At 34.7% G+C, this 27376-nt stretch overlaps 1 protein-coding gene across 1 annotated transcript; it reads left to right on the top strand.

The window, feature by feature from the left end:
- The first annotated feature begins 2127 nt into the window (after positions 1–2127).
- Positions 2128–26757, top strand: LOC137393413 (protoporphyrinogen oxidase-like). The gene is made up of 11 exons (XM_068079961.1): positions 2128–2212; positions 5672–5819; positions 7085–7222; positions 7744–8001; positions 10108–10264; positions 12809–12990; positions 21354–21539; positions 23048–23161; positions 23249–23392; positions 25527–25670; positions 26345–26757. The coding sequence occupies exons 2-11, from the start codon at positions 5700–5702 to the stop codon at positions 26411–26413; spliced, it is 1512 nt and encodes a 503-aa protein (XP_067936062.1). The 5' UTR covers positions 2128–2212; positions 5672–5699; the 3' UTR covers positions 26414–26757.
- The last annotated feature ends 619 nt before the right edge of the window (positions 26758–27376 follow it).

A 27376-nucleotide genomic window follows, 5' to 3' on the forward strand; every position in this document is an offset into this window, starting at 1 on the left:
GCCTTTTACCCCGAATGAATTTTTATGTTTTTATGTGAACAAAAAAACTTGCTATTGGTCTGTGTTCGTTTTTCTATCCAATTAAATATTTTCTAAAGTAAAAGAACACATGTGAAGACTTGAATAACTACATTTTAGACATGTATCTTTTCATTTCAACTTGTTTTGGGCGACCGTTATCAAACGCCCTTTCTATGTTTTTTTACTCAGTAAGATACTAAGCCTTTTCCCCCCGAATTGATATTTATGCTTTACGATCGTTGTCGATGCCCTTTCTATGTGCCTTTTTTACTTAGTAAGATCCAAGCATTGATTTTTTGTGAACACAAAAAAAAACATTTTATAATCATGGCTTCATCTTTCCAACGACCTGCTAGATCAACTCGAAGGGCCCAGTTTGTTTTGGCAGATTCTATAGCTGTTGACTCAGACAATGACTCAAATTTTTCTGATGTCAATCTGATGATAGACAGTATGGACTATACACCGCAAATAGACTGAATGGACTATGGATATGTGCTATTGACTAAGTCTAAACAGTGGCTAATATGCATTAAAAAGTGTGGTTCTACTTGTAAAATGCTTTATTTGTAATATAAATACAGAATATGTTTTATTCAACAATATAACATTATTGCAACAACAATCAAATTTTTCAATTTAAAAAAAAATTTACATGTGTAAGGGTAGCTTAAAAAGCTCAAACAGACACAATGGGTGTAAAGCTGTATGTAAAATACCTTGTTATATGATACAAACCTATCATACAACCATAGTGTAGCAAAATAATATCATTTCAATAAAATTTCAAAATTTTCATTTGTTTTAAAATTAATTCACCCAGGGCGATCAGAAATAGGCTCAAAAACTCACCTGCAAAAGGGTTAAATTGACTATAATTAATGACCAAAATATAAAGCCTTTTCATGACAATTAAACCTTTAAAAATTTTATACAACGATACAAAATTTGTGACCTAAAATCGCAACAATATTAATCATAGTATTTACAAATCTTCTCATTCTGAACATTCTCAGCAGAACAAATCATAACGAAGCTAGTATTGTCGAATTTCAGCTCATTCACAGGTTAAATTTTTAACTTAAATTGAGATATGTTGAAAATACACATCTTTAGTTAGCCTGAAGGTAACTTCCAACATAGAGGATAAAGTGGTAAAGACGATGAAATGAAAATTTTGTCAGCATTTAAAATGCGCTATAACCTTTGAATTTTTTTTAAGTAGCACATGTGGTAACGCTTTATAATGAAGAAAAAATACTATTCAGAATACTGGAAGAAAAACAGTTTCTCAGATTTGTGAAAAATTAGAAGCTAATAGACATTTTTTGAGTAAAACCGAGCCATTAAACCCAACAATCTCACTAAACTAATTGATGACGACAAGCCTATAACATGTTTATATGGTCACAGAAAACTATCAATAAATTTGGAATCCTACAAAACATGTTGTTCATCTTGTAATTAGAAAACAACCACGTGTATAATCGTAACTACCGTTTCAATCGTTTGAGTATTCCAAAAATAAACTGCGGCAATGTGTTGAAAGGCTGTACCTCTTAATCTTTAAACAATAATAACACACCCATCCACCGTTTTAAGTTTACGTGCTATTCCAATATTTGTTAGTGTGGTGAGGATTGTAAAGTGTAAAGAATGATTTCAATTTACACACGCTATAACAACATTATGCAAAATAAAATAAAAAGCTCAGATACAGCACGCGTGTCAATTCAAGCTGTGTTACCATAAAAATGAATTTTCGGCGATCGTTTCCACTAGTTATCGCATACTATCTAGCAACTAAAATACGTCTGGCGGAAGAGGTCAATGACACTGTCCAAAACGGTACGACGTAGGCGGGTTTTTGTGTATAATCGCTTGGGAACTGTTACCTATTCGTTTATAAATCGGAACTAATATATTTTATTGCGAATGTGGTGACTTGTGAGAATTCATCTACTAACGCCAGGACACTAATATTTTTTCATAGCATTCTGTTTTTGTTAAAAGATCGTGATTTAAAAACTAAACTGAAAATAGCTTTTAATATTGATGTTATTGTGTACTATTTTTTGTGCAGAAAGGCAACTGGAGGCTTAAACTACCATAGGCCAGTGATTACACATCCCTTTTCATTAATTTTGTGTGGTCAAGAAATAGCTCAAAAATGAATTGCTAGACACAAAAGGTGTGAAATCAATATGTACTTGAATTGTTATTTTTTTATAACCTATATCATTAGTTAGCAAATACTATGGTTTACGGCAAGCTCATCATACACATAAGGAGTTATGTTTTCATTGAAGTACGAATAGCAAGAGCAAGCAACTACTATTTTGCAGAAGTTGTACAGGTGTCCATTTTGAGAATAGGTATATTCAAATGGAGAATATTTGAAAGTTTTGGGGGTTATAGCTATTGATTTTATTCAGCATCTATTCCTTTATAAAATTAGAAGCCTATTAGAAATTTAGCTATTAGCAACCCAAAGTGTGTTGTCTAGTTGATCTTTGGAGTTCAACATTTTAACATAATGGTGCGAAAATATAATGTTGGTAGCTAAAATGGCTTGTAGTTGCAAAACGCTTGTAACTTTAAGGACGGTATTTGACAAGGAATTTCATGGATGACTAAATTTGATAGTTTATAATTTGATTGTTTAGAATCGGTCTTGTTAGGTTTTGGCATAAAAATTTCCTAACAGTTTTTATGCCAAAACCTAGCAAGAATGATTTTATGATTATAGTCTTTATTTACAAAAACTAAAAGAAGGCTCGTTTTCCAGTTTGGTAAAGTTAAAGTAGTGTTTGTTCAGACACGACATTATACTCCAAGGACAATGTCATCATATTACGTGACAATCTGCCACATTCATAACATGCATAACTTAATATTTTGAAGAGATCGTGAGACGCTTGTTTAGCATTCTTGTCTTTTTGCTACCTAGACACTGTTTTTCAACTTTCCTAATTTTAAGCTTTTTAATTGCTAGAAAAATATTTTTGCTGTCATAGGCTATCTCAAAAGTGGAGTAATAAAATATGAATTGCTACCTTAAAGCACATAAATTATATAATTTTTTTATTATATAGTTCAATACATCAAAGTCTTGGCTTTTGAATGAGCCTATATTCAATACACAAAGAATAATAGAACTATGAAAAACAGGGTGTCAAAAGTATGTCCTGCAATAAAAAAACACTTGGTTCCGATTCCCACAATGTGATGTCATAATTATTATTTAGCTCGAGGTAGTAGATCCCTTTCGCTGCCATTGAGTCTGCACTTTTTTGTGACAATCGGTGCTGTTAAACCCAGAGAGCGCTAATAGTAAACTAGGATTCTAGATAATCAACAATGCCCGGGGATCGTGCTAACGCCTGACCAATACAAACATGTTCTGGGTTAATTAATTATGCTTCAATAAATATACTGTTGTTGATAAAGGTAATGAAATCACATCGATTAAATTGTGACCTGCAGTTGCGTGGCCCTAGGACTATATGTCAATCGCATTTTCGCGAGATCACGCAATTCTTGAAATTAATTAGTCTCAGTCGTGCCTCTCAACATCACAATAAAAAGAAAGGGTTAGTGCATAATATCATCGAGAAAACATAGTATGGTGCTCGGAACCTGAGTTATTTATCATAGAAATAATCTGTACATGGAGAGCTAATGACACAGACTCCTTTGTCATCTTAATTGGTTCTCTAGAGTTGTCCTACCTTCGCCTGCCATTAGCGTCATTATTGTAGTTGATAAATATAAGCGGTAAGCAATAAAATAAGCGGTAAGAGCACACAACACCGAATATGAAAATTGTGACGTCACAATTTTCGAGCTTATACCACTGAACATTTCTGCGGTAGAGCTCTGGGGAAATCCTATAAACACCAACCAATGTCTGTCTCACCATGTCAAACAATGGCTCATTCGAAAGCCAAGACTCTGATGTATTGAAATACATGATAAAAAAATTATGTAATTTATTTGCTTTAAGTAAAAATTCATATTTTACTACTTTAAATATTTTAATATTTACTATGCTCAATGACCAAAGTATAAAACCTTTCCATGACAATTAAAGCTATAAAAATCTTATATAAGCACCTTAAGTAGAAATTCATATTTTAGATTATTATTTAACATATTAAATTTTAATACTTTTAATTGTTTGACAATCTCTATGAAGGCATTCAAGCTAATAGTTTGTTATGTCATTTAAAACAAGGCGTTCAGATCAAGTCATTTTAAAGCACTGCTAGATGATTCTGTTTAAATTTCTTAAAGATGTGATTGCGCCAAAATTTAGTTGATTTCAATAGAAAGTATCGATGTTTTTTATCATTTGAAATGTTGTTTTTTGTTTTAGGCGATTTTACTGTCAAGATATTTAAAGATTAAAATTGACAAAAATTGATCGCTGTAAAAAAGGCTCAGACAAAAAGATTGGCCCAGACTTGCCCAAACTGATGTATATAGTGAGACAGCCGGTCTCTATCTCTCATATTCACATAAGCCATTGCAATAAAAGTCTACTACACGGTTCTATTGGCATATATGCTATTTTGTATTTGCCCATGATTGCTAGAATAAAATTTTAATTCTAGCTACAGATCCATTATAATGTCTCAAACGCCTCAAATAAGGGTAATTAAAAATCTGCCAATTAAAATCCGCCTGAGAATAAGTATGAAGTCATAATTCTATCTGACATCTAGATGGAAGTAGATTCAGTACAAAGTTTAGTTATACCTTAGAGTCCTTCAAGCTGACATCTAGATTGAAGTAGATTCAGTACGAAGTTTAGTTATACTTTAGAGTCCTTCAAGCTGACATCTAGATTGAAGTAGATTCAGTACGAAGCTTAGTTATACCTTAGAGTCCTTCAAGCTGACATCTAGATTGAAGTAGATTCAGTACAAAGTTTAGTTATACCTTAGAGTCCTTCAAGCTGACATCTAGATTGAAGTAGATTCAGTACAAAGTTTAGTTATGCCTTAGAGTCCTTCAAGAAGCTCTCTAGAATAGATTGATAAAGAGTCCTTAATATAAACTTAATAAGAATTTGTTTTATTAGCTAGAGTCTAGAATGTTCCACTGCACATATATTTAACTTTTATTTAGAGGTATGCAACTATCTAATGTATCCACAATGACAAGCAAAAATATCGTGCAATAATTTGCACGATATTTCTGTAAACATTTTAAATGTGTTATTTCACATAATATCCTTCTATCAATCATATCTCATATCAACCGAGTATCTGTTATTGGCTTTTAAGTGAATCTGCATAACACGTTTTATTCAGCTATCATTCATTGCAGGTTATGTGTCAGAAAATGGTTGTGATGGTATATGGCCATATAGAAAGCTTGTGAAAGTTAGAATGATTAAAAAATCACTTTGACAACAATTCCACTAATTATGAGTTTAGTTCAACTGTGCTACTTGATTCTGGTAAACTAAACTGGTTCTGCTTGATTTCATTTCCAATGCTCAGCTTTTCTTCAAATATTTAAAATCATTAAGTTAACATAACCACTAAACTGAGCAAAAATATTAATGTCGGAGCTTGTCTTGAAAACTTTCTAGACTTGAGAGTGTCATGCATGAGGATTTTAAAGCCTATGTCCATTTCAGGTGGTAAGAAAAATGCGAGTTGACTGAGATGAGCAGCCAGAGAAGAATAGTCGTACTCGGAGGTGGAGTATCAGGGCTGTCATTTAGCTACTACCTCAACCTCTATAAAAATGGAGTCCTCAGGGCTAAGAACGCTCTGCTACCGCAGGTGCACAGATATTTATGTAGACAGACATTTGTTTCAACAGACTAGTTGAAACCAATGTTTCAACTAGTTAGGGGCACATATCGTTATTACACTCATACCTGTGAATGGAAATACATTATGGTGAAACACAGACAATAAGAAAACTGTAGAATGATCTAATAAATAAAAATATATCAATTAATGTACAAAAAGTAATAGATAAATATAATAACAACTACAATTAAACATAGAGTACTGTTTCATAGACAAAGAAAGGCCCACCTGTAAATAACAATGGTAAAAGAAAGCAACTATTAACGAAGGATTCATATATGTACTCTCATATCCGTTGGAAGCCAAAGTAGTGAGTATACGTACTAATATATATCCATGAAAAATGTGGACGATAAATACATATTTACAGTCAATTAGATTCATGAACAATCAGGCAGATGAGTGAATTAACATTTAGATAATGAATATCAAAATGAAAGATATCTATCAGTTTCCCGAATAAGAAGAAGGAATAAGGCGATAATCCTCATAGATTGAAGTCATGTTCAACTAGAATTTTACATGTAGACTTATATTTAGACTAATGTTTAGACCGTTCAAGTTATACACCATACATCATTTTATGACATGAGTTTACAAGTTTGAGTCAAGCAAACATGTTGATTCTTTTTTTTTCACAATTTGTGATCAAGATAAATCTTTTTCATATAGTTTGTGGTTTTTTATTGCTACCTCATTGGTTTTTGGTCATACACCGTTGATAGAATTGTTAGATGCGTGTGTTTCTAGAACAGGGCAACCTTGTTAGTAGATGCACTAGCATCTCTGTATTTGCAGTAAAAGCACACTTAGAAGGAAGGAGGTTTCTTATAGTCTTATATGGCAGTTTGTTTTTCACGACCTATTTTCTAATCAGGCTTATAAACTAAAAATTGTAACCAGTTTTTAGGACATAGGGGTTTTCTTGATTTGGCTCACAATTACATTGGATAGACTCCTTTGTATTGAATGTGATATTTCTTATTGCTCGTAACTTTTGCCATACAAGGTTTTGAATATTTTATGGAGCACCTATTATGACGGAGAAATTACAAAATGAACATACATATAATCTAAGCTGAATAAGAATCGTCTGGTTGCAACAGGCGTCAAATTCTACAACATCTTTACTGATGTCAGATACAGTAGTATTTTACTATTCTGAATGCTTTTTTGCCTGGAACTTACAGTTTAAGGCTACTATATCCATTCACCTAAATCTCCTGTATCAGATTACAGTCATAGAGAAGGGTGATACACTTGGAGGATGGATGAAATCATATCGAGATCCTTCTACAGGAGCGGTTTTCTCTAAAGGGCCTCGTAGTTTGAGGGGAGTTGGATATGAGGCCCAGAGTTCCCTATCATTGGTCAGTTACTTTACTATTATTAGTTGCTAGCGATCAGTTACTAGTTACGATACTGTTACTAGTCAATAATAATCACTGGTGAATTACTAGACTTACAAATCAATAGAAATCGCTGGTGAGTTACTTTTAGAATTCTTGGTTACATAAACTTTCATGTTTGGCAAATAGCAGATCAATACAACTGTAGTACAAAGATTTGTCAATCTTTTGTTAATATTGGTGGAAATCGATTAATTAAATTTTGTATATCGTACTAGATAGTTGGTTAAAATAGGTCCATGACCAGTTTACTAAATCTTTGCTAACAAAAATTTCACTGAACTTTTACTGACGAGGCGGCGAACTTTTTGAGTGTCAAATGTTGATAAATGTAGTAGGACTGATTTTAGACAATTTTTTAAACATATTTTATGTAATCAGCTTTATTGGTTGAACACATAAAAGTTTCATCCTGTAATCGAAGAAGATATTGTAACTGTAATGAATGCAAGAATTTTTATGTGCAATAATGCACCCCTCAGGTTGAAGATCTCGGTTTATCTGATGAAGTCATAGCAGTGACTCGCAGACAACCAGCTGGAAAGAAGAGGTTAATATACAGTGGTGGTCAACTGCACCAACTACCCACTGAGTTCTTAGGATTCTTCCAGAAGCTTCCATTCCTTGGAAGGTCGCTAGCTGGAATTGCCTACACAGAGACAAGAACACCATCTTGCCCTGAGAAGAAGGGCCAAGATGAAAGCATACACAGCTTCGTGTCGCGCAGATTTGGGATTGATGTGAGTTTCCTACAGGTGACTTGAGTCACTGATGAAATCTACTGTAAAACCTTTATTTGAACGCCATGACGATGTATTTTTAACCCTTTCTATCTAGTGGCGTTTTATTAGAAGTGGGGCTCAAATAGAGGGTGACTCTGTGTTTTTCGACTAGCTCATCAGAATAAAGAGAAGACAAATTTAACCCTTTTACGTTTGAAGTGATGCTATGTTCCCTACATTTTGCGCATGGGTTTTTGCACCTGATGATGTAATGTTTTATATGTTAAGGTTTCATCTACATTTAGGTAAGTTGAAAAAAGGAACTTTTACATAGTTAAATATATTTAATTTAAATTAGTAATTCAGCCATATTACATTTTATTGGCTTCAAAATTTTAGTTACAACGATGTGACACGCACATTACACCTAAATTTGTAGCAGTATGTTAGTAGAATTATAAATATGGTTTTGGTGACAAAGCAATTTCAACTAGACTTGCCATGGAGGTTTGGTATTTTTGTAGTAGTATATCGTAGTCATAGACAAGGTCCTTCAACAAGGAACCTACAGTCACAACTGTTAGAGTTCAAATGCTTGTATTACTAAACAACTCTTCTCAGAGTAAAACAAAAATCGGCCATCCACAATTATTTTGGCTATTGTACACCTTTGTTAGATTTCCCCAGCTATGTTAAGGTCTGACGACTCTCAAAATTCTATGTAATGCTTCTAGGATAGCCCCTTTTCACTTTGTCATGCGTTACGGCTAGTCTTACTAATGCGGCTAGTCTTACCAATGTCTTACCATGTATATTTAAATACATGCACATAGAAGATTGCACTGTTATGTGCTATATATGTCTAAAAATTAAACAATTGTGTATTCTTTTTATTTTGTAATATCAAGTCAATTTCCATTACATGACATCTAAAATTTGTCAAAACGTTACAGTTTTGTAGGTAGGCGTTAAAAATCTGCAAAAAATTAAAACTTAAACTTAAAAATAACCCAAGTAAAGCAATTTATATAAATTTAAATTACATATGTAAATAGCTTTAAGCTTGGCGATGCTCGGGATTTCCTTCATTTATAATCAGACAGTCCGCAAATAAGTGTTTAAGAGCCTGGTTCTCTGAGACTAAACAGAGTTTTGAAATAAAATATCTACTACTGAATTTACGCATTGACAAAGTAAAAACCTACATTTCTGTTCTTGCGTGCCTAAGGTAAAGTGACAATACAAAGCTCATTTCAGGACCGGTACATGCTGTATCGCTGTATATTTGCAGTAATCTCACACTACATCTGCGATCGTCTATAATAAAACTTTTCATTTTATTTTAAACCCATCTCTGTTTACATTAGTAAATAGTTTTTTTAGCGTAATTATCATTTTCATTATGCGATGCCGTCACTGAAATACCAGTCCTGCAGCAACTATCGTGAAGGGGAATGGAGGTAATGCAAACTGTGGCAGCCAATCAATGTGGTGAAGTGGTGAACATTGCACAGACTGCCATGGTTGCACTGCAAAATATTGGAAACGTTTGACAGCTGCAAGGTTTTCCGACATATCTGCGTTGCCTCGGTGATGCCATCGTTAACACATTCACGTGGTCTACAAATAAACACTGAGAGGACAACTTCTACATACTGCTGTACAGTGTGTATCAGGTTTTACTGAGTATTGCTGTATTTATTAAGTTTTCACATGTAATTTAGGTGTACATAATCTATATATAATGCATTGGTTTTATTTCTATATAAAATATTTCTAAATATGAAGTATTTATCATTGATTGTGGACTCTGAAACAACTTAACAAGATGCAATGCGTTCTTATAAGAATCTCCGTTCCAACATGCTGCAGTTTTGATATGTGAAGTTCATATTGGAACCGATCAACTTCACTTGGCAAGGGCTGCCTGCCTAGGTTATTGTTGTCCTAGCTGGATATTATCTCTCTCAATATTTCTATTCAATAAGTGAAGCAAGTTCATTTTACTTCATTGCTATGCTCTGTGTTTTGCAAAATATTTATCATCTATAGTGAACTCTGAGACAAATTAATGTGTCATAGCTAGTTTTTTTACTCATTTGTTGTGCTCTGTGTTTTGTTAAGGTGGCCGACAAGTTAGCAGATCCGTTTTTACGAGGAATTATCGCAGGAGACGTGCGAGAGACGAGTATACAGACTATGGCTCCCCGATTTAAAACTGTTGAAGACAACTACGGATCCCTGCTGTGGAACATAAGAAAAGTTCCGGAACAAGTCGTAGGTATGCATTACCCCCTCATACTTCCTACCTATTACAGTCAAACATGGATAACTCAAACTTCACCGGACCGAGCGAAAGTGTTCAAGTTATCAGAGCGTTCAAGTTATCAGATCACTGCCACAAGTCCATGTATTTATTTATTTATTAGTAGATACATGCACATATACAAACTATAATAGAAATCAAAAGCATAAATGGCTTGTTTCAAATTAAATGCTTCTAATGTAAAGTTTAAAACTTTTTTATCAAAAAGTATAGGAGATTTTTCTATCACTTGAGATTGTTTTGTTGTTTGAGGTGATGTTATTGCCAGGACGTTTTTTAGATTAAAATTGGCAAAACGTGATCGTTGTTGAAATGCTCAGAAGGAAAGACATCTTTTTCTTTTGAGCGTTTTAACCGAGATCAATTTTGCCAATTTTTCTTTAAGTTTATGCGAAGGTCACCTCACTTTTCCATGCTTCCGAAAGGCGATCGCTAAGCGGATGTTTGGTAAAAATCAAAATTCACCAAACCTTTAGAAAAGTCGTTGACAAAAATATTTTGCCGACGGTGGTAATAACGACGCCTATGATTTACGAAAAGTTGAAGTTTACCTCTATGACTTGGAATAAAGTGATTTTCTAAAGCGATAACAACCGTCTCAGTAGCCGTTGGGCAAAAAACTGTTTGAGTTAACAGAGTTGAGGTCGAGTTATCTATAGCAATTTATCATTACGTGGGAACGGACCAAAGAAACCGTTCGAGTTAACCATGTGTTCGAGCTATCCGTGGGCGAGTTATCCATGTTTGACTGTATTTTTAGAATGATTGCATCAGCTTTGCCAGCATCATTATAACTGGAGTTATGCTCACATAGAACTTTTGGACATGTTTTGCGATTTAGTTCAGGCTTTTGGGATAATGTATTAGTAATACAGCTAGTAAGTACCGTCAGGCTTCTGCTTACAATCACTAGAACATGTGAGTTGCCCAAAATTTCACAAAGATTTCAAAAAGATGTGGTGCCCAATGTTTCACAAAGAGTTGCATTTTCACAAGCGTAAGGGAAAAGGCTGAAGACAAACAATCAATTACCGGCTATGACGCAATACCAAGTGAAAATAAATGTTAGTTAACTAACTTAGTTGAAACTTTGGCCAGCGTAGGTTAGAGTAAGTTATCTCTATAACCACATCTATATTTCCTCCTTCTGTCTCCTACATCTACCTTTCCTCTTCCTGTTTCCTACATCTACTTTTCCTTCTGCTGTCTCCTACATCTACCTTTCCTCCTGCTGTTTCCTACATCTACCTTTCCTCCTGTCTCCTACATCTAATTTTCCTCCTGCTGTCTCCTACATCTACCTGTCCTCCTGCTGTCTACTACATCTACCTTTCCTCCTGTCTCTTACATCTACCTTTCCTCCTGCTGTCTTCTATATCTACCTTTCCTCCTGCTGTCTCCTACATCTACCTTTCTTCCTGCTGTCTCTTACATCTACCTTTCTTCCCGCTGTTCCCTACATCTACCTTTCCTTCTGCTCTTTCCTACAATCAGAAAGTCTGCACTTTCTTTCACTTATTTTTAAGGTAGAGTAAATTTCTTATTGATTACCTCTTTGTATCCCGTCTACATCATGCATTTGTTTTATTGCTATGTGCAGTTGTTTCTAGTATTTATTATGTCCTTGTGAATTTTTGTGCTATGTGAATGAATTAGCCAATTTACAGTTTATTCTTATGGGAAGATTCGATTCAACATACAATGGTTTTAATGTACAATTGAATTAATATGTAGAGATTTTACTTTATTTGCTATCTGCATGAGTGCGCTGTTGATACGATAAATACAGATTATTGGTGGACTTTAGCATCGAGCACCATGGAAGCTTTTTACCAAAAGCATGGTAATAATTCTACTAATAACAGTTTAATTTTACCAAGGAGTGGCGGTAATAGATTGTCTCTTGTCTGCTCTTACTTATTATCACAATCTGTTTCAGTAATTTGTTGCCATCTACTGAATTGTATATGAATCTGCCTTCAGTCTTTGTCATAGGCTAGAGTCTTTTCATCTGTCTCATTTTTGTTTCGGTAATAAGTAACCTTGAGTACTTTAAGTAAAGACTACATGTCGCTGGTTGCATATCTTGAAGAAGGCGCATTACCCCTAAGTCAAATTTCTCTATGCTGATGCAAATAGAAGACAACTTCCAATGGTGGTAAACTGCATTACAATCAAATCTCATGTGATATTTATTTTGCTTTGTTCTGCTATCATTTCCAACTTTTTTCTGTGTTACATTTTTGGGTTACGTTGACAATTTTTTTAAGAGGGTTAAAGCATGCATATTTAACTGCAAATTGCAAAAGTTTTTGTTTTTGCTTTTTAAGCATCCTGGTTTGTTTAAGCGACTTATTTCTAAGTTATGTAATCGTATCCTCTGGTAATAGTATACTGTGAGATTATAAGGTATTATATTTTTGTAGCTTACAAGTATGTATGTTGTCACACAGTAATGCAAAATATTCCGTCTGTGACTTTTTATTACGCTGCCTACAGGTAGGGTTAAGAACAGCGTGCTTTGCCGGCGAGCGCTAGATGAAAAGTGGGCTATGTGGAATCTTCAGTCTGGACTGGGTGCCTTACCCACAGCTTTGCATAAGAAACTCTTGGAGCAAGGAGCAGATGTGAGGACTGGCTGCGCTTGCACACAACTAGAGTGGAAAGACGACAGATTTTTGGTTAGTGACAGACCAGTAAAAGTGTTCATGTCTTGGGTCTGTGTTTTGTCTTTCCATGGTTATTAATATTGCTGTTAAAAATGGTGCATGAGTAGGCAACTACACACAATTGTATTTTATGTTTAAAGGGTGCCAGTACCTTGACGGTGCGGTACGTCGTGAGAAATTGTCAGGTATATTGAGTAACTGCACAATTATTCCGAAATGTGACTAGGCAGTTGATTGGCACTGGTGGTAGAGTGTCATCTACAAAGCTGAAAGTCATGGGTTCGAATCCTGTTTGTAGTAATATTTTTTCTGTCCTCTAAGTATGGCGACGAACAGACACGTCTCTTTGTGTAGCAAAAATTTACGTCACTATTGTCATTGGAAGTATCTCTTTATTGACCTTAATTTGGCCTTTAGCCCAAATAGCTATTAATATCTATAAAACATATGAAACTGATGTTCACTGTTGTCAGTGTACTTCTGGCAGCACTTTGTCGGCTAATCAGTATGAAAATATTCAGGACATATGATTACGTACGACATTCTGGTGTTACATCACAAACAACCTTCTGCAGCAGATCACCCCACCATCTGTCTCATCATGTAAAAACTTCCAAACATTGTTTTGAGAATAGTTTAACATTCATCTTGGTGTGCAACTGCAAAAGCAGTTAAACTAAGGGAAATGTGGGATTAAATATGTCGTAATTAATATAAGAGCCTTGACCTTTTGTCCAAAGCCACAGTTTGAGGTTGGAGATAAAAAAATTGCTTTCATCGGGAATCGAACTCAAGACTCTCAGCTTTATGGACAGACATTTGAACACCTGCACCAATCGATTATCATTTATGATATTAGAATAATCGTACAGCTAGTAATTCTCTGTGCTTTATCGACACACCTGACGATCTCTCACGGCCATGATACTGACAGAGTACAACTATACATAATTTCATCCCAATAGACCCATAGAGTTATTTCCCCCTAGAGTGATAACTACACGAGCGTTTCCGGTGCCAACAAGGAGCGTTCAGGCCATGCCCCTTTTTTGTGCTAGTCAGTCGTAGTGATTGACTAGATCAATAACATCAGCCATGAGAAGGGTTAAACAAGGATCATGAATTTCCAGTTAAGATAGTAATTAATGCTCATATTAAAGAAATGATGATTATAGTTTATTACTCTAATATATGCTTATTATTTAAAGCAATTCAATACCTACCAGGGATCGCTAAACATATTATGGAAATGTTTACTTTTTCATATCCATTTCCATCAATGATATACAGCCCCCCACATCCCCATACAGCAATGATATACAGCCAATGATATACAGCCCCACTGTATATCATTGTTTCCATAAACATAAATATTTCCATAATTTTTGGGAAATGGATATGGAAATTTTATTTTAGAAATATGGAAATGTTATTGAAATGGAAATAATATGGAAATGTTATTGAAATGGAAATGTTATTGAAATGGAAATAATATGGAAATGTTATGGAAATGGAATTAATATGGAAATAATATAGAAATGAATTATGGAAATGTTATGGAAATGGAAACGATATAACAATGAAGTAGTGAAATGTTATGGGAAATGGAAATAATATAGGAATGATGTAGGGAAATGTTATGGAAATGGAATTAATATGGAAATAAATTATGGAAATTTTATGGAAATGAAAATTATATGGAAACGAATTATGGAAATGAAAATTGCGACATACACGTAATCCCTGATACCTACTTGACTTGCAAAAGCACTGAATAGATAGTATTAAGTAAGTGAGTTAATGCAATCAGTTACTCATAGATAAGAAAGATAGTCATACTGGGGTTGTATTACATTAGTGTGATGGGAAGCTAATCGACTGCCGTCAACTATGAGCTGTACTACCCGAGTTGCCGGAGTAATGAAAAAGTCTTTGGACAGAAAGTTTATTTTTATATAACATTTGCCATTCTAACTTTTAAACTTCATATCATGAGAAAATATTTTTAAGCAGTTCAAATGAATTACATTGTAAGAGGAAAAAGAAAACAACTGTAAAGGTTTTCAAGCTTTTTCAAACAATACAACTTTTAAATTTCATATCATGAAAGAAGTGTTTTGTTGAAATAAATTAGGAAAAAAAACTGTAAATGTGTTTAAATATAAAATAATTAGCAAGTAATGGCTACATATAATCTGTTTAGCTATGATCATAATGAAAAATTATTTAATAAATAAGGTAATAAAAGAGTCTATTTCATTTTTATATAATTATAATTTAGTATAATTAAGTACGTTATAATTTATTTTTATTTAACATATACCAACATTTGCCACTTTAACTTTCAAACTACATATTATGAGAAGTGTTTTGTGTAATTTAAATAAATGAAGAGAGGAGAGAAAATAAAAACAACTGTAAGTGTTTTCAAGCTTTTTCAAACAACTACAACTTTTAAATTTCATATCATGAAAGAAGTTTTTTGTTGAAATAAATTAGGAAGAAAAATGAAACTGCAAATGTGTTTAAATGTAAATGTGAAATAATTAGCAAGTAATGGCTAAATATAATCTGTTTAGCTATGATTACAATAAAAAATTATTTAATAAATAAAGTAATAAAAAAGTCTATTTTATTTTTAAATAATTATAATTTAGTATAATTAGGTATAATTTATTTTTATCTAACATATACCTATTACTACATTTGCCACTCTAACTTTCAAACTTTTTGCTTGCTTACATCAAGCAAAGATGTCCACAAACTAGTGGACATCTTTGGTTCAAGCTAGTCTATGTATTTGATTGATATGTATTGAAATCTAATATTACATGCAAGGGCTGTTTGTGAACTGTTGTGTCAATGAATCACTCTATCACCATACAATGTCAATACTTTCAGTTGATGGCAGTCGATTAGCTTCCCATCACACCAATGTAATACATCCCCAGTATGACTATCTATCTTATCTATGAGTAACCAAAGATGTACTGCCCCCATGTGTGGGGGCTGTATATCATTGGAGTAACTGATTGCATTAACTCACTTACTTAACACTATCTATTCAGTGCCTTTGCAAGGCATGTAGGTATTGAATTGCTTTAAACAATAAGCATATATTAGAGTAATAAACTATAATCATCATTTCTTTAATATGAGCAATAATTGCTATCTTAACTATGGAAATTTATGATCATTCACATGGCTGATGTTATCGTTCTGTCAATCACTATGATTGACTAGCACAAAAAAGGGGCCTGGCCTAAACGCTCCTTGTTGGCACCGGAAACGCTCGTGTTGTTGAATGCACAGTAATCACTCTAGGGGGAGATAACTCTATGAATAGACCTAACCAGAAGCACAACTGGTTTTAGCCAACTTGTTGGCTGGGTTTATGCTCGACAAACCTTTCTCACGATGCTGCGTAATAAGTGATAACCTAGTTCTCACACCTTTTTAATGAATATCTCCCAGTAGTCATTGAAGACGAGCTAATGGCTGATTCATATCATGGAGCATTCATGGCTACTGTAATCTTGGCTAAAAATAACCATGTGCTTTGTAAATACCTTCTTTTCTTGAGCATAACCACTATTATTTATATAATAACAGCTCTTAAAAAGGAAAGCTATGCATGTTCATTAGCCAAAGAAAGAAAAGAGTAGGAAAGAAAGAAAATATAGGATAAGGTTCAAGTCGTCTGCTCCTGAAGCTAGTTCAAATTTATTTATTAACAGACAGCTAAATTTCAACTCGAGTCATGCTAAAGGACAACAATATGAAACATCATTTACAAATTCTTTTTTGGTTGACAGCTATTCTCGTTTAAAAAAGCTAAGAGATTTAGCAGTGGTTTCAAGTGCTTGCAAGGTTATCAAGAAGCGTTTCATTAGCCTGAAAACACATCAGCACCTCATTAGCTCCCCTTAGTAACTCTATGATTCAAGCGCTTGTAATTATATAGAGGGACATTACATTAGCCTGAGAACACATCAGCTCTTCATTATTTTTCCCTCAGTAACTCTATGGGTTCAAATATTTGCATGTTTATAGAGGAACATTTCAATAGAGAAACTTCATGACTGAAATCTTTAAAGATGTGGTTGCGTCAAAAAATTTGATTTAATGAAATTAAGACCCATAAAAGGCTAAAACATCAGCTACAATTTGATGCCATTTTTGTCTTTGTAGACCAACCCTGTGCAGAGATATAAGCATTTGAATGAGGCCCTCTTTTAAAAAGCTCACGTTCCAGCGGGTGCTTCTTTCGTGACGTCACAAGCAATATATCTGAAAAGAAACCACGAGCGATAATTATGAGGTCACTCCCTTAGCCAATCATCAGCGCGAAATTTTTATATAGGCCGTAATAAATGTTATCACTCGTAAAACGTGTTGTCTGTGATCTCAAATTTAGGGATTTTACTCTATTATTAAATCGCATGGACATCGATATTTACTAAATTAATTAACATCGTTACTTTAATGAATTACTCGATCAAGACATTTTATTGGCGAACAACATACATGTAATAATGTTATTGTAAAATTGCTGTAAAGTTACTGCGAAGGTTGACTCCGAGTTTTCTTGGCATCAGGTAGTTAAAGTTCTACAGAGGAAGCTCGGAGAATGGAGGTAAATTTATCTTTTACTTTGAGTCTCCTATAGAGTTTCCTGTTGAGTTTACATTCAGATTATATTTCCCTGTTTGAGGCTAAAATGTAATTTCCTGCGCGTGCGAGATACGTATGTACAGTAAGTTCTTGACGGCTTCTTTTTAATCTTTAGCATCTAGCTATACAATGGCTTAGATTGATGAATATACTAAAGGTAATATTTTAGTACTCATTAATACATGTACTAATTAATAAAATTGTAACTTTTTGCTATCACTAATCATCGTTTTATATTTTTTTATTGGTTCACCTAGCTACATTCGCTTCAAATTTTCTGTGGCATCTTTATCTAGTAAATTAGATTTATGATTTGACATTAGATGTTCACTTTTCACTTGTAGAAAGTGAAGAAAATCGATTGATCAATGCAAATCTTTGATTTCCAGAACCAAAGCTTCGAATCGTTGGCTTGGCGTACTTGTGCCTTTGTTAAACGTTTATTCGTTTTTAAAATTACACTCGCAATCTATTTAACTCCCAATTTGGAAGCTGTCAATAGATACGGTTTAGAATGACATATCTATGAATGACATATATTTATTGCATTTGTTTTACTGATTACAGAATGTTTATGTCGTCCCACCAGCCGAAGAAGCTTTGTCAGTGTGGAAACTGCCATAAAGGGGAAAGAGAGACTTGAATGTGTGCTGCATAAACCATGATGTTTTGTTTGAGTTTGTTGCAGTAGATGAATTTGTCTTATTGTATCAGCTAAAACTATGCGAGTGGCCACGACTTGATGAATATTTGTAATAAAAGCTTTCTGCCGAGATGAAAATATTTTTGCTTGTAAAAATTATATAATAAAATAATATTGTTGAAGATAATGCAAAACATGATTTGCAGAATATTGTAGTGAATTAGATATGGTATATGGATGTCTGCAGAACTGGAGAATGTGAGTTCAAATCCAGTTTGCAGCAGACTTCTCATCCTTAAAACTTTATCCCTATCTATATTCTTTTCAAAGACGCGGCATGCTTATTTCACTTCGGTAGTACTCGGTAAGAATACTACTAGTAAGAAACTAGTAGGTAGACGGTGTAGGCAATGATATACAGCCCCGCCCCAAGGATAGGCGACGGACATAATGTGGGCGAGACTTATGGGAGGCTGTATATCGTTAGTATGGGTAGCTGCGGAACTGTGCTGATACAAAGACCTCGTTCTACATAGTTAGCTTGACAGAATTACCGTAGACCGGTAGAATTGGTAGTCGGTACTCAAATGTTTACACAACATTTGGAGAAAGTGAGTAGAACAAATTTTCAATTTTCGTTATTTGAGGCCTTTGAAACATTCATAATAATGCATCTGTAGCTGGATTTAAAATTTTATTCTAGCCAACATGAGCAAATACAAAATAAGATATATGCCAATAGAGCCGCGTAAGACTAGACTTTTATCGCAAATAGCCGATGTGAATACGAGAGATAGAGACGGGTTGTATAACGCGTGACATCATTTTGGGCAAGTCTGGGCACGTTTTTGTGGCCTAAGCGTTTTTACGGCGATCAGACTTTTTCGATTTTAATCTTCAAATATCTTGGCAATGAGATCGCGTAACACAACAAACAACATATCAACTGATAGAGAAAAAAAATGCTTTCTTTTAAGATCAACTCAAATTTGATGCAACCACATCTTTAATATATAATGAGAATCATGTCCATCCGTCTGTCAAAGGGCGCGGGTGGAAGTTGAGAAAAAACATTGCATTATACAGGATTCTCACCAATGACCTTCAGCATGGTAGACCAACATTCTAATAACTGCACCAATGGACCTGCCTTGTAGCTCTAAGAATAATGGAGCAAATATTTATTATCTGTGCTTAATCGACACACCTGCCGATCTCTCAGCACACTGACTGACAGGGTACTGGTGAATTATAACATGCCTAAACAAGGGGTATTAGACTACGAACAAGTTTGATGTATAATTTAGAAGGATGGGACGCCATCTAGATTGTCTTTTAGCGATTATGTTTGTTGCCTGTATTAGGTGCCATCACAGCTCTGCGCATAAGCTTGTTTGGTGATGGAACTAAGGCGCTTTTCTTTGTCAAATATTCTAATTTTATATTGATGACATTAGTCTCTGTCGCTGTACTTTCTGTGCCTTCGCTATGATACAGGACTTACTAATATCAGTTAACACTGTCATCTCGAGCTGTATTACTCCTGAATAGTCAATAATGTTTGTTGTCATTGCGTATTTAACATCTAGTTATGTGTGGTATAAGGCAGCTCATTTATTTTGTATTAAAATTCATGTATACCTATTTATAGCATACAGTTGTATCACTCAGCATTTAAACTGGTAATCTGGTCTTGCACCGACGCTGACATGAGTTAATAAATACCACTTTGTCGTTGTGTGCGCACGTGCGTGTCCGCGTGTCTGTTAGTCTTCGTAAACTATATGCGTTTTCACATTGTTTGCCCGATTTTAACCAAACTTCTGATGCATATGCTCTGTGCCTTCCCTCAATTTTCTGAAAATATTTGGTTTGAAAACACCGTCTGGTTCCAAAGAATCAGCCTCCTAAACATCCCCCTCCGAGCTATCCGATTTAAAAATTTATTTTTGAATTCTATTCTATCTATTTATCTATCTATTATCTAAATCTATTTGTTTGAAAATGAAGGAAATTCCACCATCACCAGGCTTACAGCTAGTAGGTTTATAAAACTCAGCTTGGCTTATTTGAAGTTTGCAACCGTGTTTTGAATTTTAATTCTCGGTGTAGTTGGTCAGTGTGACTGATAGGATCTACTAATTCTTTCAAAAATGAACTGAAGCGCTACCTCAGACAACCAGACTAGACTAAACTAACTAGACAGACTTTTGCTGACTCTACTTTCAGGTTCCGCGCCTTGATTAGCCTTGCTATTGCGCACAGGTACCTCATCATCACCTTCCCGGGAGTGACATTTTTTTTTCTATTTTTCTAGTTCTATAATACTGTAAGAAACACTCTTCATATTATTTTTTGTAGTTATATTATAGATGAAAATATACAAACAAACAAACTTTACACAGACTAGATAAGTGATCTTTATATAGCTGATGTACATGTATATTTCTCAAAACTATATTGATTGGTTCTAGGGCTAAGTTTAATCTTTAAATTCAAGGGGGATAAATCAGAACCTCCAGGTCTTCAGACCGGCGCGCTAATCCACTACACGCCATACCATGTTGCTAATAATAAGGCACATACATAGGCATCACTTGCGAAACTCCCAACACGCTTAATGTTTATGATTGCGTTATAACTCATTACATTTGATGTAATGTCACAAGCTAGCTTCAGATGTAATACACGGCTCTTATTATAGCAAGTTACTAGCTTTACTAGCTTAAGTTACTCAAATTCATTGGGCACTTATTTTATTACTCGTGCAACGCCAGGCATGCAGCTAGTAATATTATAGTCTGTATTTTTTAAGAAATTCTTAACATGGATCAATCATATTTCATAAGAATGTGTACAAGTTTTTAGCTTGAGTTCTCACTAACATGTGCTCAGGTTTTGCAGCATTCTACTTCTGTTAAAAAGCTTACCCTCTCTATCTCTCTAAATGCTATAATAATGTAAACCACTAAGGCTATCAAGCCTATTGAAGCCACCAACAGCTAGTATAGTCAACCCCAAGTAGCTCTAAAAATGTTTCCATTTATTATATCCTCAGGTCCATACGGAGGAAGGTGTGGTAGAAGCGGATGTGGTTGTTGCCGCCCTCAATGCTAAGCGTCTTGCTGATCTACTACCCGAGTCCTGTGAGTCCCTTTCTAGCAAGTTGTCTGCTCTGCCTATAGCTCATGTCGCAACAGCCACTCTAGAATACCCTGAGAGCGAAACACGACACGTGATGCAGGTACTTTCAATGTCTCAGAGACTTTCAGAGTACAAGCATTTCTTTGTGATATTATCTACAGCACCATGTACTCTATACATTTGCAAGGCTTCAATACTGACAGATGGTGTTTAGCGAAGGGCCTCATTAATTGGTACACAAATCAAGCGGGATTTATCAGCTCTTGATATATTTTAATAGTATTTGACTATATTATTCAACGATGGAACTTATTAGAAGTTTTATCAATGAATATTTTTGCTATAGATATTCGTTGACTACATTTGTCAAAAAATGAATTATTATAATGGCAGTCCCATTATTTTTATTTTCAGTAACTTTTCAAGACGTGAACATGACTCAAAATTATAATTATCTGAGATACGAGTAATACAAAAGCTTTTTATACAGGCGCTAAGATGCCAGACTTTATGTCAATTTCCTTGTAAAAGTGTGTCAAGCGCACCAACACCTAACCTCGGTAGCCCTTAGGTTCTATTGCACTAGTTGCTACCATGGAGTAAACATTTTATATTTACAATCCTTCAAAAGAGGGGTGTTTTAGAGTTGGCGGGAGAAGCATGATGATTTTCTTGGTTTTCAGCGGCAACAGCAATAGTCTCTGACCTATTGTGAATTTTGGGACTTGACCTACCTAGATCACCGTCTTAGTTTATGTCTGAGCCTTCGTTACCAAGAGTTTCAAACAATGTGTTCTTATAAACTGATATCTTGTCAGCATTCATTTTTCATGTCTCGGTTACCTAGTTTAAAGCGTCTTCAGTATTTGGTGATATCTCGCGGAGTAAAAGGTCAATCGGCTTAAAACTTTGGACTTACACTGATAAGGTATCAAGCGTAAAGCAGCCAAACTTTCATAATCCTACTTAACTGGAAGAGGGTGAAAACAAAGTAAAACTACGCTGCTGAGTTTTCTCCGACGTAGGTCAGATGAGAAGACAACTCCCTGAATTATTTTGAGCTCAGGCTTCAGAGTGTTAATGAGCAGAAAAAGACAACAAACCGCTTGTTGCTAATCAATGTTGTGGAATATCTCATGAAAGGTTTGCTGAAATATGGCGTGCCAAGGCTGGAAACGCATCTTATTATTGTTTGTCAACTTTCTTCTCTCAGTCTTTAAAGGTTGACTTGCAACAAAATTCACATTACAGTTATTTGGCATCAAAAGGTTTACCATGTCTTACTCTGCTGTGTTGTAGGTGCAAAATATGTGGAAATGTGATTACATGCTCTTAAAAGCTCAAAAACGAACAGTTAATCGCAGCCATCACGAAACCGCCGTAGTTTGGAATAGTTAGTTTGTAGTTTGTTTGGAATAGCCTTAGTTTGTCATTTCTGCCATTTTTGGGGATTGAACCCCAACCTGTTATTGCCGGTCTGCATTCTTGACCACTAGGCTATAATGTAGGCAGCGACAAGAGTACATTACCTCACGCAAGTGTCTCCTTAGCTTTGCCATAGTAGGTCTCTACTGTTTATCTCATTGTTCATCTCTTTTGTTTTATTAGGCCTTTGGTCACCTGATTCCCAGCGGTGAAGGAGAAGACATTCTTGGAGTGATTTACAACTCAGAGATTTTCCCAGAGCATGATCGAGAAGACAAATCCACAAAACGGTTTACTGTATGTGATTTAGTAGTTGACACGATGACTCATGCATGTTTGACTTGTTTTATTCAATAATTTATTGTTGTTGTTGCGTGTTGGTAGGCCATGATAGGTGGTGCCTGGTTCGATGAGGTGCTTGGCTCAAACCCAACAACTACAGACGTAGAGGAGATAGCAATGAAGAGTTTAGCTCGTCAGCTCGACATTGCTGCTCCTCCAGTCAACATTGTCACAGACATTCTATGGGTACGTCTGCTTTAGCCTCTTTCAGTCAGTTTCCTTGACTGATCAAGTTTGTTTGTTTGTTTGCCATTACAAATCTACTTTGACCAAACTTGCTGCAACTTACTTGGATTTTAACTGTTTTTAAAAACCTCCTAACTCAAACTCTCACATTTCTTGATAGGAAGCATGCTGACTTTGGACACTGTTATGTAGGTCAGTTGATGTCTCCACATTTTTAGCGTTTAGTACCATAAACAAAGATACTCGATGGATAGCAGTGGTGCAAAGTAAATGTTCTCAACTGTTATGATAGGAGTATATGAATATAATAAGTATAAGGTACATGTGTATTCACTTGTATATCCTGAAAAGAAAGAATTCAGGGAACTAAACTTTTGAAATGGGTAAAAGGAGTTTCTCATACATAAATATCAAATTAAAAGCATTAGCACTTTACCCACATGATACATCCTGTTTGCCGGTAATATGCTTATCATCAAAAATCTGTTTATTAAAACAATACAGTGTTCTGATGCAGTTAGACATCGAAGACACTATTAAAGCCAGTTTTTAGGCATGTGCATTAAACATATCGGGAGATACAATCTTCTGGTCGGCTAACAGGAACTTGTATTGTAAATAGTGGATAAGAAGTACAAAGCTGGTTTCATTCATCAAACATTTCTCAGATTGTCTTCACCTCCTGTCGGACCTGATTGCCCCTTGTTTGACGTAGACAATCATTCAATCATTTACCGCTGTGGGAAGAAAAATTTCATGGCACATGAGTTTATTATTATACAGAAAAATATGGTGCTTAAATAATTATAGACTCCGCTGTCTCCAGCAGCTGAGCTTGAAATAGATTTGTCAATATACGTATAGTAATAAATAATATTAGTAATTCTAAATATTACTAATTAGTATTGTTAGTAGTAATAGTAGCTAGAAGTTACGTTAATATGTTTAGTATCAACTTTCTTCGGTTTATTTTTATGATCACAAAAATGTTTTGCACTAAGATGCACTATGTACTATGTTGCACTATGGTGCACTATGTACTATGTTGCACCATGATGCACTATGTACTGTGGTGCACTATGTACTGTGATGCACTGTGATGCACTATGTACTATGTTGCACTATGATGCACTATGTACTATGTGGCACCATGATGCACTATGTACTGTGATGCACTATGTACTGTGATGCACTATTTACTGTGATGCACTATGTACTGTGATGCACTATGTACTGTGATGCACTATGTACTGTGATGAACTATGATGCACGAAATGCCTTGCAGAAAACTTGCACTATGATCCAGTTTTGGTTATTTCAAAGTCTCTGGCTGAGGTTATTGCTGGCGGGTAGATTGTTTTATATGTGATTGTGTATAGTTTATAGAATTTCAAGGTCTTTTCGACATTTTGCATACTGCTTCTTTAGAAGTAATCCTTTTTTGCTACAAGTAATTTCTACACATAAAGTTGCTTCATTTCGAAAACCACTTTTTGTAAGTTACAACCATTGTTTGTTGAAGCAAATATTTTTATGGAGATACAGTATAATCCATTTAATTGGTTCCTAAACCTAAAAATCTATGATGACTCCTTAATAAACCCTGCAGATAAATACACTTAGCGTTAAAACACATGCATTATATAAAACTGTGTACAAATATGTAGAGTGATGGACAATTAAATAACTTTTTTATATTTACTTCACTTTAGGGATCTGCAAATGAAATGGTGGGCTTGGTGATGACGGAGATGTCCTACCCAACTCTGTTGTTTTGTTTTTTTCACAATATTTTTTGTTTTCACCGGTCTTTATACTCATGACAATGCAGTTGTTCAAACTTTGAACATCGTATGTTGAAATTACTTTAGATGGGCAGTCATGAATTTGCTGTAATCACGAGTTTGTTAAATGATTTGTATATTTAGCCAATCGTATGCATAAATTTGACTGTAGATTGTTATTCATTTATTTATCGTTTTTATCGTTATCATTTTCGTCATTCAAAATCATAGCTAAAGTTTAAATTATGAGTCATTTTTACTGACAAACTTGACTGATTGCAATTTTTGTTTTATTCTGTTGCTGTATTTAAAAAAATTTTTAAAGTGTTGTTATGCCGTTGTTTCCACAGGATGCCATCCCACAATATCCTGTAGGCCATCCCAACACGATGCTGTCCATTGACAAAGAGATAACAGATTCAGGTCTTCCGTTATCACTTATTGGTCCTTCCTATGATAGCCCTGGTGCTCATTCCTGCATTCACCGAGCTAAGGTACTCTCGGCATACCTCATGTTTGCTTGTTGCTGGTCCCCAAGCTAACATAACTTGTGATTACATCCTTCAAATCTGAGGTGTTCAAAATGGCGTGCTTGTGACTATCCTTTATAACGAAAATGTGGGCAGTTAGTCATGACGACAAATAGAATGCTATCATTGTACTCCTGCTGAGAATAATAAAGGGAAATACCTCTAACTTGATCTACTGGGGTGTGAGGATATATATAAATTTAACATCATTAGTTAAGTGAATTCTCCCTTTAAAGAATTGCTACTAGAACTAACAATATCTTTAGCTCATTCACCTTTTTAGCTATAATATATCAGGTTATCTATATTTACCAGGTTATCTATATTTACCAGGTTATCTATATTTACCAGGTTATCTATATTTACCAGGTTATTTATATTTACCAGGTTATCTATATTTACCAGGTTATTTATATCTAAAGCATGCTCATTAGTTGTGTAAAGGTAAAATTAACTGCGCTTTGATTTCAAAAAAGATTTTTAATATTCATTATATTCTAGAAGCCCAAGGCTAGGATATAGGATATATCCTATATCCAGGAATATTCTAGAAGCAAGGCTTGTCAACCTATTTGTGAAATCTCATGTCCAGTCTTGTAGTGGGAAGCTTAAGATGGTTAGGATGTTGGTTGTTTCAGGTTCAAGCTATGAACCTGTTGACTCAGTGGAATGATATAGACTCGAAAGCTTCTAGCGCATCTCAGTAGGTGGAGACAACTACTCCATAATCTCTTCCATCATTTATAATCATTGGCTATTCCTTGATATGTTATATTTTTACTTTTTGAGTTTTTGTTTGCTAAATGATAGAGAATTGGTGATATATTCTATCTAAAATGTAAATGAAATGATAATCGCTCAAAATTATATTTGTGACAAAGTTACCCAGACTGCAACATCATGGTTTTTGTACTCATTGTGCCTATGCTTAGCAGCTATGATTCTCTTGGTTTTTATTGTTCGTTTTTCTGCATATCTTACTTTTTTAATAATTTCTTCTGTCTATCATTAAAATTTATAAAGCTAGAATATATATATTGGTGTTACATAATATGCAATTGGCTATTTTTTACATGTATTTTGCAAGTCCTCTATTAATGGTACAAGAAACAGAACTGTGATAAACACATTTTTATGGATAGAACATCGAAGACTGAAGCTTTGAAGTGATAGATGTTTTTATAGTCGCAAATATGTGTTAAAGTAAGTCTTACTGCACAGGTGTGACATGTCACGCCTTCTTCCAAGAATGGAATGAGCACACATGAGAATAAAATAGGCATTTTGTAGCTAGTTAATATAATTTTAACAATATATTTTTCATCATATCGTTAATCCAAATACCTCTAACGATATGATGAAAGTGTACATAATATACTGTCAAAAACTACCACTGCGGTGCAACCTGTTCGAACCGCTGAGAAGTATGCTACGAAGACATCGTGAGGTAGCTGAGGCTAAAGTATCTGCAGAAGTTCATACATTGTTGTATGGCACCTGAAATTTCATTGGTTCAATTGCAACACGCAGATTGTAATGACTTGTGCGCATAACACTGAAGATGGCGAAAGCTGTTGAGTTCTATATTTAATACAAGGGGATATAATTACCAATTAATAAAAAGGGCAGTGAAATACTAGTATACTATTAGTACTTGTATTACCAATTGT

This window comes from Watersipora subatra, chromosome 4, assembly GCF_963576615.1.
Source record: "Watersipora subatra chromosome 4, tzWatSuba1.1, whole genome shotgun sequence".
NCBI classification, from domain to species: domain Eukaryota; kingdom Metazoa; phylum Bryozoa; class Gymnolaemata; order Cheilostomatida; family Watersiporidae; genus Watersipora; species Watersipora subatra.

Coding starts and splice junctions, on each gene's coding strand:
- LOC137393413 (XM_068079961.1), top strand. CDS start 5,700: ATGAGCAGCCAGAGAAGAATAGTCGTACTCGGAGGTGGAGTATCAGGG. Junction 8,002..10,107: donor CGCGCAGATTTGGGATTGAT/GTGAGTTTCCTA, acceptor TGTTTTGTTAAG/GTGGCCGACAAGTTAGCAGA. Junction 12,991..21,353: donor GGAAAGACGACAGATTTTTG/GTTAGTGACAGA, acceptor TTATATCCTCAG/GTCCATACGGAGGAAGGTGT.